General features: G+C 35.5%; 1 protein-coding gene across 1 annotated transcript in view; it reads left to right on the top strand.

The window, feature by feature from the left end:
* The window catches only part of ITGA4 (integrin subunit alpha 4), a 36630-nt gene that overhangs the window by 13019 nt on the left and 7040 nt on the right, over positions 1-16571 (top strand). Inside the window, exons 7-18 of the mRNA XM_071747200.1 lie at positions 1017-1102; positions 1472-1531; positions 1624-1761; positions 2697-2808; positions 5001-5095; positions 5471-5561; positions 6809-6854; positions 7220-7374; positions 9280-9434; positions 12515-12664; positions 13441-13517; positions 15944-16094. Of these exons, the coding sequence (XP_071603301.1) occupies positions 1017-1102; positions 1472-1531; positions 1624-1761; positions 2697-2808; positions 5001-5095; positions 5471-5561; positions 6809-6854; positions 7220-7374; positions 9280-9434; positions 12515-12664; positions 13441-13517; positions 15944-16094 (1316 nt within the window). The remainder of the gene's footprint in view (positions 1-1016; positions 1103-1471; positions 1532-1623; positions 1762-2696; positions 2809-5000; positions 5096-5470; positions 5562-6808; positions 6855-7219; positions 7375-9279; positions 9435-12514; positions 12665-13440; positions 13518-15943; positions 16095-16571) is intronic.

Here is a 16571-nt window from a genome sequence, read left to right as displayed (position 1 = left end):
CATTGAGAAGTAAAAAATAGGTTTTTGACCTTAAAATGCTAAGTTGCCTTGTACACTTCTTTAGCTTAAAATATGAAAAGAAAAAGCTGGCTTAAAGAGAACTTGAATTCTAGACAGTTTTTTCCACAGATGAAAGATTCAAGGCTCATTCTCATCTGATCCAAGATGATTTTTCCATTTTCTCTGTATGCTATGAAGATCATGCAGTAAATGCAGGAGTAGCAGAATATGTTAAATGTTGCTCCTGTTCGATCTTAGCAATAATGTATTTTAGAAACAGTAGGGATGACTGAGGTAGCTACAGATAAAGGCCTGAGCTCTCATTTTGCAACTGGGTGGCTGGACACCCGCACCAGAATCCCTTGGTGTTTGGTAAGAGCTTCCTTCACATACAGAAATACTTTGTTATGTAGTTTCATTTACAAAAGCTGACCTTATTATATAATCAAGCTTTTTGCTCCAGTTTGTCCTTGCTATTTTTGTATCTCCATCTCCACAGTGTGTGGGTATCTGGACACCATGTAAGCAGCACTACATTTTTTGCAGTCTGGTTACAGCAATAGCCAAAGAGTAACAGTTGAATCAAATGTTTCCACATTGTACTATAAAGAGATCTTATTGTTTTCATTTATATCGTATTAGAGTATGGACTCACTAAAAAGTTGTGGAATTTGTGTTTGCAATTTGTTTTATTGGCTTTAAAAGTATGGCAGATAATTGACATCCTGGGAAGAAATGAGTGTTCTGACACTTATTTCTGCTTGCTGGAACTTATTGCTTGTATTGACCTTTTGTATATATTGTATATTTTGTAAATATTTGTATATTTATATATTGACCTTTTGGCATATATTCCAAATATTTTATTTCTTTTTTTTATTGCTAACTTGCCTGAGGTCTAAATGTCAGACCTACAGGAATTTGTGGTGTTGACAACTGTTATATGTCATGCATACATTTTTTTTTTTTCTTTATATAGCATTTCCAGTATTGAATAGTGCATTTCTAATTTACAGGCTATTCTGTTGGAGCTGGACATTTTCTGACATCGACCAGTATAGAAGTAATTGGAGGAGCTCCCCAACAGGAACAGATTGGTAAAGTAAGAGATTGTCTGTACTATTGGTTTGAAACATATAACCCCACATACCCACTCATGTTTTTCCAATTTAGATTAAAATATTAAAGACAAGTATCAGATGTATATATATGTATATATATTTATATACACACATGTGACTTCATATGAGGGCAGAAATTCAAAAGAGGAATGAGTGAAGATAGTTTAGATAACGTTGCTGTGAACTATGGTGTTAAAGAAAGGTACAAACATGAAATGGTAAATAGCTGTACATTGTGATATTGTGTGTTGCTTTGCTGATTGTGTCTACCATGTGCTATAGAGGAAGAACAGAAAAGTGTTTCATGTTACTGTTTGCTGAACTCCACTTTTATATTCTTTTCATTTTAGGCATACATTTTTAGCATTGAGAAACAACTAAATATTCTATTTGAACTAAGGGGTAAAAAGGTAAATTTTTTATGCTACTTTTCTTCACCCTAGAACATCTAGCTTGTCTTCATCAAAATTCAAAAATATTGTCATTTCTTGTTCGCATGCAGCTTGGCTCTTACTTTGGAGCTGCAGTTTGTGCTGTGGACCTTAATGCAGATGGTCTCTCAGACTTGCTAGTTGGTGCTCCAATGCAAAGTACCATCAGAGAAGAAGGAAGAGTTTATGTCTATATCAATTCAGGTTCTGTAAGTATTTTATCTTAAAAACACATAGTAACACAGTCATTCCAAAGAGATTTCCTCTATCTTATCATGCAGTATTTCAGGATATAGGACAAACAATATAGAACTGGACTAACATTCCCAGCAGGACAGGGTAGCACACCTGCAAATGGCAGCTGGATAGACTGTACTGTGTTGTCACTTAGGCTGGTGTTGGATCTGACAGACTGGTTTTGTTCCATAGTAACTTCAGGTGGTGGCAGCCTGTCACTACAGCCTCACACAAGCTCTCTTCCATTACCATGCTTACCACTGAACTGGCATGGGAAGGGCAACTTAGCACTTCAGAAACAACCATGGAATGAAGAATTCGTGTGCAGTCAGTGGTACCTGTCAGGAAAGAGACATAGTTTGGCAAATAAAATAGCTAGATAGGTCATACATTGGAATTAGCTTCCTTTTATTCTTTTTAAGGATCAGAAGTAGAAGTATCATCACTATTTTTGTGTGCTTTTGAATTTGCCTGGCTTTGTAAATTTCCTTCCTCTCCACACTAATAAATGCAAGCTTAAGAGAATAAATATATAACATTTGCTTAAAATGCTTCCTGCATAAAGAACTAGGTAATTCCAGGATACCTACAAGCAGCTACTGCTTACTATATTTTTAGCAAACAGTTTTTGCAGAGCAATAAGCACCTGTATTCTGATACAAGCATATTGCTGCTTACAGGTGTTTGCTATGGGAACACTGCTGTTTTCTTTCCTAAAGAGCAACTTTCTTATTCCTTATTATTCTTACTTTAAATACTGTTAAATATCTTTGACAATGCTCACTTCCCCACAGAGTATTCAGTAGAACTATATATTGCATCCAAGGCAGTTTTAACATTTGAAGTAATATTCCAGGTCACCTGGAAGATGCTTTGTTAATGTGCCATTGGCTCTGTTTTCCCTCAGGAGGCAAAGATGGTGGAACTGGACACAGCACTCAGTGGGAGTGACTCATATGCAGCCAGGTTTGGAGAGTCCATAGCCAATCTAGGGGACATTGATAATGATGGTTTTGAAGGTAAGTGTATAAAAAAACCAAAACCATTCTTGGGATTAATTCTTTCTAAACAGTGGGCTGTCACAGTAAACAGGATTATTGACATCTCAGAAGACTTTCACCTCGTGACTTTACCTTTCCTTTCTAGCCCACTGATTTGAAAATATATCTGTTTCATGGTCATTAAGGTCTCAGCCTCTTTCCTTCCAAGAGCATTCACTTGCTGTTTAGGTAACCTGCAAAAATACACCCGCCAACAAGGCCTCCATCAAGACTGAAGACCTGGCCCTGTGGCTTCATTCATGGTTTCAAATAAATGGGAATGGGCAGTATTGCTGTCTGAAAAACTGGTGTGTTCCAGCAGAAGGGCAAATGCAATAGGTTGTGTAGGGACAGGACAAAGACACAACAGGCATTTCCTACTGTTCAAAAATTCACAAATAGTTTCATTTTTTCCATCATCAAAACTTGGACCATGTGCAGGGAACTAGTATCCTTGGTGCAAAAACTGTCAGCTTTTTTGGGGCTGTATCTGTGGTAAGTCCATGGTTTTCTTCATGCTTCTGGATTACCTGCAGCTACCTTTCTGTGGGCTTTCAGCCTTCCCTTTGTCTTGTGTCCTTGGTTCTGTTCCACAGCCTGAAAAGCTTGTAACAGTCATTCTCTTATCTGGTCTCCTGTACCTTAAAGTAGTAGATTTATTTTTGGGTTGGTTTTTGTCTTTTGTTCCTCCTTTGGCACCTGTTCCTCAAATTCATTAAATTTAACATCTCCTCGTTTACATTACCTTCATAGTTTTTTACACAACTTTCAGGTTTTGCCCCAGAATGTTTCAAACTACAAAGGGATACTTAAAGGTAATAAAAATACTCAAATGTAGGGCTGGGGAACAGAAGTAAAATTTTATTATTAAGAGTTTAGCAAAATAGAGGTTTGGCACAGAATATAATGTAAAATGGGCATCCTAAAACTGCAGGGAGCAGCAGAGCAAGCAAATGGATTAGATTTTGAAGGGTGCAAAAATGTTGAAAAAAAAGTGGAGGCAATATTGAGTAGGAAAAGAGATTTTGTGAGGAAAAAAGTTGGAAGCAAAATTTAAAGAGGAATTGGGTGTTAGAAAGCACTTGTCTGTATTAAGTAATAAAACAGCACAGGAGATCAAATTTCTTCACTGATCTAAGCCATCGGGATCAGCCCTGTGAAGATATGGTGTGTGTAGAATCTGATCTCCTCAAAAACATGTATGTAATTTTAATTAGCATAATTTGGCTGTCCTAGTTTAGTCTCACCAGTAGAAAGACATAACATAGTTTGTGTCTTAGTCACCAAAGTATGAATTTAGTCCTTACAGATTCAGAGAATTGTTTGGTTACAGCCAAGTTGTCAGAGCTTTGCTTTTCTTTGCTTTTGATTTGGTGCAGCATACAGTAGTTCTGATTTGCACAGTTTTGCTTATTTGTGAATGAAAGTTCACAGTTATTAATTTCTATGTGAATATAAGGTGAAATTAGTCTCCCAAGTGTGGGAGATCAATTTCCCTCCACTTCTTGGTTAACACTCTCTGGCTATTTGAATTATGAGGCTTCTTAGTCTGGCAGTTGAGAGTGGATGAGTGGGTGGTTAATTGGTTGATTTGTTTGTGTCACCTCAGCCCTCTGGGATTAAATCATCCAGCATAAAACATCCCTTTGTACAAACCAGATATCTTAAATTCCTTGTTAAATGCCTGTTCAAGCCTGTTATCAGCTGTTAAGGACATTTCATAGGAAAATTAATGGTTCATTTCAGACAGCATAATAAGAGTACTACTTGTGTTTCAATGATTTAATCCATGTGGGAATAGCAGAGTACAGAAAAATCATAATTTAATGATTGCAGTGGGTTTTTTTGCTTTTTTTTTTTTTCACAAAGACATTGATCATTTTGCCTAATCTACCTGAGGATATCTTAGTCAGTACTGATAGGAACAGACTTTGTCTTGGGTAAAATCACTGTATTTTGTTAAGAAACATTGTACCTAAAGCAGAGTCAGATTCCTGAACTGGTCAGGAATCATTCATATGCTTTGTTTCTATCTTCAGCACTTCTTTTTAATTCTGTCAAATAAATTTGGGCTGGCATTTCATCCAGTAAGGTTTGGATTTCTTTAACTCTTGCTTGCTTATATTTCCTAGTCAAATGATTATTGTTAAATTGTTGTTTTTTTTTCATAGATGTAGCAATTGGAGCTCCCCAAGAAAATAATCTAGAAGGAGTTATTTATATATACAATGGCAGGGAAGATGGAATAACACCATCATTTTCGCAGGTATGCTTTTTGAATGAAAAATAATCAAAAAAACCCTTTAAGTTTAAATTCAAGACTGTTTCCTCTTAGTTTTATTCTGAAACCATCCAGGGTACTGTAAAAATTTTCAGAAATACATTATGTAGTATACAATTTCCAGTCATTATGTAATTTGAAACAGAAAACAAATTGTTTTGGGAATGTCAGGCAGGGTTTCTGGGATATAACATTTGCAGTAGTTGAAGAATATTACTTTTGGATGTATAGTTTCACAGGTAGGCATGTAATAAATGCCTCCAGCAACAGGGTTTGTTGTTCTAATATTTTTCTCTGGATGTTGTAACTCAAAGATGAGCTCCCCAAAAATCATTTTCTCTTCTGTTTCTGTCTGTTCAGAGAATACAAGGACATCAAGTCAGTAATTCTTTAAGCATGTTTGGACAATCCATAGCAAGTGGCATTGACGCAGATAACAATGGTTATCAAGGTAAGTGAAACAACTTCGTTTATTTTTCATTTTTAAGAGTAGAGATTCATAGGGGACAACCCTATTATGCTAGTAATTACTTTTAGCAGAAGCAAAATGTTATTGAGATGTCACATCTTGCATTTTGGGAAGAAAAAGATGTAAAGCTGAGGGCGAACGGACAGTTTTCACAGTCATCTGTTATTTAAGGTATGAGAATGATGTAGTAATAAAATCATAGTGTACAAGAGGAAGAAAAGAGGCATTTTTATTTTTATGGCAGCCATCTTGTCTGCTAATGGCACAGTGAGTTAGTGTGGGTACCAGAAGCACATTTCTTATCCAGGCTAGGGTGCTAACCTAAAAATATTAATGGTCTTCATAGTCTGGATTTGGCCAGGAATCACTCAGCTCTATGACTCTTGGTCTGAGTGAGTAATACATTAACCTGAATCAAGGCTCCTGGCATTATACTAAGGCTGTTGTGGAGTTCTTGTGGGCATAACACAGAAGTGCTAATTTGGTATAAAAAAACCATAGCTGGTTCCAAGTATATACTGATTGACATTATTCAGCTAAGTATTATATCAGGTCAGATATTGCCTGTTCTTCCCCTGTGGGTGTAAAAGCAGAAAGTCATGCTGACCTGCATGCTGTATGGTCTGGCTGTGTCAACAGAGAAGTTGTCCAGGTTAATTTGTAAGACTGAGTTGAGAGGTACTCTACATGTAGCCCACAGTCAAGTTACCTGTTATTTACTGACCTGGGAGTCACATCTTCAGACCCTTATCATTTAGACTTATCTGACAATTCACTTTTGCTGTCTCTTTTGAAAGGTATGTATACTGTGTAGAGTTTCAGATAGTTTAGAGCAAGTTAATTTTTTTCTATGTCTATGTACATTTTCATACATATATATATATAGTTATATATAGTTACATATATATAACCGACCGTATATGTGTGTGTATAGCAGTATTGAATATTTGGCTTAAAAAGAAGGCAAGTTCCTCCTTGGTTGACTTCTCCTCCAGTGTCAGCCACCTAAACAGGAATAGAAGTTAAAAATCACAGTACCAGTATCTGCCAAGTCCAGCAAATCAGCAGCATACAGCATAAATGGACAGTGGACAAGCATTTGAAGCTGATTATGCTACAAAATGTTTGTACCTGAGAAGTAATTCCTATCGCCAAGTTATTCTTACTGCTGGTTTTTTTGTTTGGTTTTTTTGTTTGTTTTGGGTTTTTTGGTTTTGTTTTTTTTACAGATGTGGCAGTTGGTGCATTTCTCTCTGATTCTGCTGTGGTTCTGAGGTGAGACTGCTAGATTTCAGTACTTCCAAAGACCATGCAATCTAGGTGTATTTTTTTATGCAATTTCATAAAAGTCAGTAGTATATTTTAACCTCATGGTGTTCTTGGTGTCTTGAACTTGTCTCCAAAATGCTCTATAACTGATACATTTAAGTAAACACACTGAAGGAAAAAAAAAATATTCTGAAACTTCTTGATGCAACTAATAATGTGCATGCAACTATTTGGCTTCTGGAAAAGGCAGATAGCTTAAAAATTATAAATTATAAAATATAAAACCAGATTCTGTCAGATTGCTAGATTCTGCACAGATTTTGTAAGCTATTTCCAAAGTGCTTTGTAAAGATTAACTCTTCTGTTTTTAGAACAAGACCAGTGATAATTGTTGAAGGTTCTTTAAAGCATCCTAACTCAATAAATCGGACTAATTTAAACTGCCTGGAAAATGACCTTCCTGCCATCTGTATGCATCTGAAGATCTGCTTTACCTACACAGGACAGGAGGTACCCAACCAAATTGGTAAGCTACTTGCAAAAAACTCCACTATATGTATTCCTTTTCAATGTACTTATTTACAGACTGATGTTATTGGCATTTAGTGGACCATTAACACAAGTTCAGTATAAAATTAAAAATTAAAAGCATGGATACCCTTTTAAGCTCATAATTACTGCATAACATTGAGCCATTACACTTTTACTCAATTTAGAATAACAGCACAGCCCTACTAAGTCTACTGAGTTGCATGGCCTAGAGGAGACAGTGATGTGTAAAAGGTGAGATATTGTGAGGATAAAGGTAGAACTCCAAGTTGTCTGTTGCATCAATGATGTAATCTAAAGTCTGGATGTCTGCTTGTTTAGACAAATGAAGATTAATTTTTAGGTAGCAGCTGGGCTGTAATGCTAAACAGATCAGCTGGGGCTGTGCACAACCATTTAGTAACATTTTCACGTGGGTTTTATAGTGGTACTAAACCAGTATCACCATGGGTTGTTTCTGGTACCTGAGTTACCTTACCTAATAGTGGTGTGATTAGATTCAGAGTCATATTTTACAACTACGTTGTAATGATGCCATTTCAGGTGGTACCTTTCATATCATCAAAGTAACTAGATCCATCATTTTGAATGAGGTAGGATGCCATTAGGGATCACAAAAAAACAGAGCACACTTATTCTGTGAATGCTTTCTTTTGCATAGCTCCCCAGGGGCTGGATTCTGTTTTGCACAGAGCCCAACCAGCATTTCTGTCAAGTTTGTCTGAGCTTTCCACAGACAAATATTTGGGCTGTTGCTGTGCAATTAGGTAGGGGAGAAATTGTGGGTAAATGTCTTTTCTTAATGTAGATTCAAATGATTATTCAGCATGGTATTCAGATGTCCTCTGAAAGCATTCCTTTGAGACATGGATCAAACTATGCAGCCCTGCTGTAGGATGAAGTCTTCCACTTAGAGAAATGGAAAATGCAATAGAGAAACCGCATTCCCTTCATTAAGCAGCTCAAGCACTTGATTGTACGTGGAACATTATCTGAAAGAAAGGGAATCCCATCAAAATTGCTGAAAAAAAATACATTTTGAATTATATTTTATATAATGCATATTATGCTTTTGGCAAAAGCTGGTATTGCTTGCAGTGTTGTCTATTGGAGGGAATATTCATGGTGAACTTACTTAAAATAATTTACTGTCTAAATTTGACTGTATTGCCTGGGTGCTTTTAACCTAATTGTCACATCCTATTTGTAAACTGCAAACAACCCTGCAAATACATGGTATATAAAATTAAATTGCTTAAACCTTCAATTTTAGAATATTCAACACCCTTTAGGAACACAGAGAGAACACATGTAACAATGAACTGTAGTTTCAAGTTCAGATCTTTTGAAAATTAGTATTTCTTGTGAAAGATGAGCAATCAGACTGTCAGACAGGATTACTCAAACTGGATTTGAACATAAGATTTTTCAACTAAAATAAAGGCTAGAGGAAATTCTGAATATTCTGACTCAACTTTTGGCAGAGATTAATAAATAGTATCAGTAATGCTATGAAATTTATTTGCAATTTGTTACCATGGCAAGTCATGGTATCTTAAATAGAAAAAAATGTGAAGTTAACATGTGGTATTAATTTATTAATTTAGTAATTGAAGCTGGTTTTCTTCATATACATTCTGGTAGAAAGTTATAAACAAAAATTGGCAAAATTGTCCCTGAGTAAAAGCATCTATTAGGGATTGGTCATGATGCAATAGATTTTCAGAGGGCTTTTGTTAGCTGTGGATTTATATCAGAAATTAAGTGGAGCGTTTCAAAATGCAGAACATAGTTAAGGGAGTGAGTCAAGATGTAATTTCAATCATAAATTCATGAAAATTAAAACATATTTTAAAATAATTTTCCTGGGCTTTTTTTGCAGTACTGCTTTATAATCTGAGTGTTGACGTGAACAGAAAAGTGGATACACAAGCAAGATTCTATTTCTCCTCCAACGGAACATCTGATTCAATATCAGGAAATATAAAGGTTTACAACAAGAATATTGCCTGCAGAGATCATCCAGCCTTCTTGAGGGTAATGTAATTTTCAATTTATTCAATTTATTTCAATTCAGTGTATTGCCCTTTTAAATCATTTTGCACACCTGCCGCAAAGAAACCTATTTTGTTTCCAATTGCATTGCATAAATTTGGAAGTAGAAGATTTGTGTTCATTAATTTCCACAGTGAATATATTTTATTTCTCATGCTTTGTCAGCTTTCTGTGGGAAGTCAGTGGGTCTGTGATCTCTTATGTTGGTGACAAAGTGCATAACAATAACAATCACAGTGATGTAGGACGTGAGCATTCTTGACCTTTTTTCATCTTGTTTTATGGATAACAGATTATAGATTGAGGCCATTTTGGAGCAACCAAGAAGATAAAGTATAACATATATTTTCTACTGAACATTTCTGTTAAAATTTTCCTATATACTCCTTAGTGTAAAATCTTTAAACTTGTAAGCACACAAAGAAAAATTTCATTATGTTTTCTTCATTTGTAATTCTTTAAAGAACATGTATGTCCTTGCTCCCCTGTTTACTGTGAGTAGATGACTGCCCTGGTAAGAAAGAACCCATTACTGATCCATAGAGAATGAAATTAGGTTGATTGCTAGAAAAGAGTCTGTAGTTCAAGGTTTGTAGTGTGGATCCTTTTGTGAATTTGTGGTAAGAAGTCAAAGACCTGCAGGATGTTGGAAGGTGGAATTGTTTGCTGTCTTCCTGCAAGGTCTGCCGCACTCACCAAAGGACATACTTTGAATCAAGAGGTGTAGAATCAGGGTAGAAAGAGCACTTGAAAGACTTGTGAATTAATTTAGAGCTGAGCAACATGAAGAACATGCACTGTGCTGACAAAGTGATCTCCCTGCTCACAAAAGTGAAGCCTTCACTAATATGTCTTTCCCCTGGATGTATCAGCTTGAATCCTGGACCAGATTAGTAGTGAAGGTGATTACAATTCTCTGTTTGTGAAGGCATAGAGACAGTTTTGCTGTAGAAGGGATCTGCTGGTAGAAGTGCTTCAGAGGAGAAGCTACAGAGAGAGAAGTGCTGCCAGGGCAAGCATGGGTTCAGCAGGAGGGAGATGGTACCAGCTGCCAGCAGGAGGATGTTGGCTTCTCCAGAAGTTTGATTCAAGAGCAGCCATCATTTTAAATTCAGAGTGATACTGACTTGGAAATAAGTTAAGAGTCAAGTCAGTAGAGTGCTGACTGGAATAGCAGTTTCACTCCCTGCTGCCCTGGAGGAAATGAAGTGTCTGTTCATGCTTGGTGTATACAAGGGATCTGTCTTAAAAGTAAAGACAAGTTTGGTGTTTATATAAGGAAATAGTATTTTTAAGGCCATTCACTGGACAAGAAAGAACAAAGTTATGCAGTCTTTCAAGCATCTTAGAAGCTTGCCTATCGCAGAAAAAAATTGGTGAATAAATGGGAAGAACTTGAAGGCCTAAACCACAAGCAAACAGTAAAAACTAGTGGACTCAGAAGAACCAGGTTTTATTAAACTCAGAAAAAAAGAGACATCTCCTGTAAGATTTTTACCTAAAGGAGGAAAGTATTCTTTAAAGAAGTACTAAGAACTGGGAATATTTAAATGTAAGGAGAAACAAGGGTAATAAAATAAGAGAAGAGTTTGCCTAGACATTTGTTTAGAATCTGAAGTAGCAATTCAGTAACCTTTTGAAACAAATAGCTATTAGCCTGACTGGTGCAGTAGATCCTGTACAGGCGTTGGAAAACAGTTTTAATTTTCTATAGCTATAGAAACCTGCAGAGAAGAAGTCTTCCATGTATTTTTCTTCTTTCTTCCTTTTACTTAATATTTTCTTTATGACACCATTAGAAGCCAATTCTTCATGATAACTATTCAGGATACAAAGAAAAGCTTATGTTATCTACTGGAAAATTGCCCAGGTGCATCTCAACTGGTAGTTGTATTTAAGTGAATGTTCCTTTTAGAAACACTGGCAAATTACTTGTAAGAGTTTTGTAAGCTAAGAAACATCTGACATGTGACCTTGTACAGATTGCTGCACCAGCATCAGCAGGTATTTTTGTAGGAGGAAAGATATGATTTGGCTCATCACTTCCTATAGTCTGTCATTAGGGTTTTTGCCTCCATATAATTCGGTTTGCTTTTTAATTCTTAATTAATAGCATTTTAAGCATCTCCTCCCACCTACTGAGGTTTCTGTACTTCTATGAAACTTCTAAAGTTATGTAAGTGTGAATGGCTGTCAAGTACAGACTTTGAACAGACTATGCACATTTTATGTATTTTGAGTAAAGACTAATTAATAGCTAACTAGTTTAATGGAAGTAATATAAAGCAGATGCAGAAAAGACCTTGTAGAAAATTATTCTGAATTTGATATGTGATTTTGCTAAAGCAAGCTTGCAGGTAAGAATTAAAGTAGTGGCCATGTGGACAGACAATCAGCTTCTATCTTCCACACTTACAGAATAATTTAATCAGTTTTGCTATTGTTAGTAACTTGGTGCTTCAAGCTGTTCAGTTGTCACAAGTAGGTAGTTTGGGCTCTGACCTGCAACATTCCTACACAGTCAAGGCTTCATGTACAAAATGGTCATTTAATAAGGAGTTTAATCCTTTAAATACAGAATAGGAAATAAAGAGGCAGACAAATACAATGTATTCTTGACCTGATTTAGTGGTAGTGTGGAAGAACTTCTGATTTCATACAGAAAAACCCACAGGTTTTGTTTGAGATTATCATGGTGGTAAACTTTATCCATTTTAGTCAACTTTAGCCTATTTTTCCATTTGGGCAGTACAGCATTTCACAGGCCTGTAAGGCAGCATTATGGACAGAAGCAAGTTCATTATTCAGTAAGACTTCTTTTAGTAAAGCATCTTGCATTCTGCAATGCCTGAAGCTGTGTCTGAGGGTATTCTGCTTTTCTGTGTCTCTGATTACCTCTTTCAGGGACAGGGGATCTGTGTATAAGCCATAGGCATATGAAATTATTTTCCACATTAAAAATGTGTTCCTGTTTTAGTTCTAGGGAACTTTATTATCTTTAAAACATAAGCATACATGTCTTGTCTTATATGATTAACTCATTAGGTTTCCAATTTTCATAGAAAGATGTAAGGGATATCTTGACTCCTGTACATGTTGAAGCAAGTTATCATCTGGGGCATCATACTCTACAGAAAATGGATTCTCAAGAATTTTCACCACTTCAACCCATTCTTCAAAGAAGGAAAGAAAAAGATGTTATAAAAAGCAAGGTTAGTGTATGAGTTCTCTTTTCAAATGCTGTTAAATAACATTTTAATCTTCAGTTAAAAAAAGCTTCACACATCCATAGCATGTGAAGGAATGCGTTTTCCAGACCAGCACCCAGTGCCTTTATCTTAATAAACCAGCATGCTAAAAAAATGCTTAATTTTGTTGCTGAGGAAAAAAGTCTTTTCAGAACTTGTTTGTGGTTTGTTTTTTTTATTATAAAAAGAGGTATATGCATAGAACTTTCAAGAATACTATACATTCATTCCTTTTAACCGCACAGGGTCAGTCACATTCCAGTATAAAAATGTTCTTTTAAATTAATTCTGTGTTAAATGCACAATATCATGTTGGTATTAATCCTGAAGTCATTCACTGATGTTCCTGAAATACTAGTTCTGTCAGGGTAGTGCAGGTTTTCAAACACAAAATCTGTGGACTAAGACCAGTGTATTCTGCATCCTTAAGTGAGTATGAAATTAACTTACTTTCCCCTCAAAAAATAAGTTAATAGACTTTTACTCTGACCATACACCCACTGGCTTAACTGTGAGAGAATTAAGTCTGGGAAGTCTCTCTGTTGTTATTCTGGTGTGCAGAATGTGTTTGGACAATGCAAATCAGAGCCTGACTGAGCTGGTTTTAAGAGCAAGAGCTATGAGCTGATTCCAGATACTTGATAAGAATGTGGTAGATTTCTTTCTTTGAAAATACTTTTTCATTCCCTATAGTATGCATAATACACTAAGGGGTTTTTAAAAAAATTTATCTTTTATAGTTTGTTTTTGCAAGACTTTGCTCCCAAGAAAATTGTTCTGCTGACTTGAGAATTTCTGGAAAAGTTGTTTTTCCAAAGTAAGTATACTGTGGCTTTTATTGTTTTGAAAAAGGTTCAATAATATTATATACAAATTATTCCTTAAACTTCTGTATGTAAAGAGCATTAATTTTCAAATGTAGACTATGAACTCCCTGAGAAGATATGAAAAGTAAAGCTGTATTTAGTTGAAAAATACTGTAAAGTTGTACATGTTCCAGGAAATGTAACAGAAATACATATAATTGAAGATCAATTCTTACATTATTAGACGACTTTACAGCTCGGGAAATATGTCTTCCTTACAAAAAGATAAACTTGTGTTCTACACTTCATATATGAAGATGCAGTGCAGAATGCATACTGAGTACATAGGTATCATAATGACTGTGAGGTTGCCAAGCTATCTTCATTTACTTAAGAATATTACATCTTCACTTTTGCACTGCTGATTGAAACACCAGGTGGTTGTGTATCACGTGAGGTTTGTTCTTCTTTTTCCAGCATGAGTTAGCTTACAATTTCCAAAATGGATTTTATTTTGTGGTTTGTCATTTACATTGCTGTTGGGTTTTTTTAACACCTTCTATAGTACGTTTCAGTTTTCCCCATTTTTCCCTATTAAGTAGCATGTTTAAATCCTTTTATTATGCAGGATAATTAATGCACTTTCAAAGTGTTTAAATATGATTGTCTGGCAGAATCTGTATTGTAACAAGTAATACTTTGTGAGATATTTCAGTTTAGCATTACCTTTGGAGAGCTTTAAGCCGTGCACCATCGTTTGTATTCAGAATAGATTTTAATTATTTCATATAGTTATGTTTTATCATCACCACCTTTGTCTTTATTGAGTAATATACTCCAAAGCAAGAAATATGGTTTGTTGGTGTGCAAAAAGGGAAACTGTAATCGAGATATTTGAACAACCTAAAATGACACCAAAAGATGATGAAAATTACATAATGCTTATTAATCACATCTGTGTGATGCTGAGCAGAGGCTTTTTCATCTTCATAGGCTGCAGAATAAAATTGGGATCTTTCTGCCTACTTTAATGTGTGGGCTGTAGTGCTGAGTCTTCAGCCCTTTCATGTGCTTGGGCCTGAAGTTTATTTTATATGAACGATCATAAACTTTTCAGAAAGAAAGATTGTGCAGCATTTTCATTTGTGACACTAGTGATAAAGTTTTATAAGTACTTAATCTCTAAGAAAGGAAAACAGATTTCAAAATACCTGCTTGACATTAGGTACCAGGAGCAGATTTTCATAGTAAATAAATAGGCTAAATATATTGATGAAGTGTGAAGTGGGACCTTAAATTACATTGTTCCCCTGGAATCTCGATTAAAAACTAGTTAGCTGTGAAGCATTAATTTATTTTGTCTAGACAGAATGCATTCATTATCCTTGAACCACAAAATTCTAGCAAAAGAAGAGTACAGACTGAAAACTTTTAAGTCTTAAAAGAATGAAATCAAATAGTGGTGTCAGTGTAAGGCTTTACTTACAAGTTACAAGTCTTCACATGTATGCTATTGTGTTTTGTTTTAATTGCTTAGATTTTGGCCTGCTCTGTAAATTTCTAGTCCTCATTGAGCTTTTTTTTTTTTAATGAAGAATGAAATTTGATTACCAGGGAAAAGCTCCAGTTCAGCTTTGTTGTAGACCCAGATGTGCACCTGATGCTTTTGTGTACTTGTGTGTTAAGCTGGGAGGCATCTTTGTGACAGCATCTTGCTAATGAGCTTGGCTTTATTGCATATGAGAGGGCTGAATGGTAAAGATGTGACCAGTAATGCAACTTAAAATTTAACCTAAACTTAATCAAGCTACTGAAATATTAACATTGTGTTTTTCTTTAATTCACTTTTGTCTTGGAACCTATCTGCTTATGCAATATTTTTACCTTCTGTTGCTTTCCTAAGTGCCAGCTTCTTTCCCAAAGGTGTTCAGTGACTAATGCTTTGGTTTCAAGCCAGAATATCTGATAAATGTCTATTTCTAGCCTTTCCACAAGTCTTAATTAAACTTTAATGTCAAGCTGAAGTTTACATTTACCCCCCATAGGATTTGTGTACTTGTAACATGATTATAGAACATTACATAGATCATGAGACAGCCATGTTCTTTTGCCCTCTTTGTGCCCTGCTTCATATTAACTAAATCCTATACTTTGAGTGAATTTTGAAATAATATCTGTAAATGCTGTAGCAGTAGCACATTGATCGGTCTAGTAACAGTTTTCATGCTCGTTGAGGCCTTAAAACGTACAATAAGCTGACCACCATATAACTGGTGTGGTACCTTCAGTTACAGGATTGAGTGAAAACTTTCCTAATGATCTCCATCTGAGCTTTAGCAGAACCAAATGAAACTAAAAAAATAGTGGCAGGAAATATTTGCATACAAGCTGCATATAGAATGACTTTTCACTTATATTACGATAAATATTTTTATAGGCCTCATGATAAGAAAACCTACCTCACTGCTGGGAGTGTGAAGACTTTATTGTTGAATATTTCTCTGCTTAATGTTGGAGATGATGCATATGAAACTGTCCTCCACATTCAGATCCCTAAAGGTCTCTATTTCATCCGACTTCTAGAACTGGTGAGAACTAAAAAGCTGTCAAACAGCAATATTTTGATATTTTTCCCTTTTTCAGACAGACATTTTTCAAATTGCATTATTGGATTGCTGAATTTCTTCAGATTCTTATAATTTACCTACACACACAAAAAGTCCACTTTTAAGTTCTCAGACTTCTAGCTACCTGAACGATGTGAATTTAATAAATACAGATTGCTTCATTTCACTAACAGGCTTTGGCAGCAATTAAAACTAAAAAAAACTGATAATCATGTTTTCAGTGATTACAAAGATCTCACTGAAGATCTCATCTCTTTTCACAGATGCATAGTCTTATGAAGTCATAAATTTATTTTTCTCACTTTCTGCCTTATTTTAAAATAACTGTTGTGTAAAGAGACATCTGACACTTTTCAAAGGTTGACTTTAAACTTGAGTGGGTCTGGATCTGCTACACTTAGCTGCACTATTAGGAAACAGAAGATGAAGTAACAGGAC

This window comes from Heliangelus exortis, chromosome 6 (assembly GCF_036169615.1).
Source record: "Heliangelus exortis chromosome 6, bHelExo1.hap1, whole genome shotgun sequence".
NCBI classification, from domain to species: Eukaryota; Metazoa; Chordata; class Aves; order Apodiformes; family Trochilidae; genus Heliangelus; species Heliangelus exortis.
Note: the sequence above shows the minus strand (reverse complement) of the source record. Positions and strands in the feature narration are given on the sequence as shown.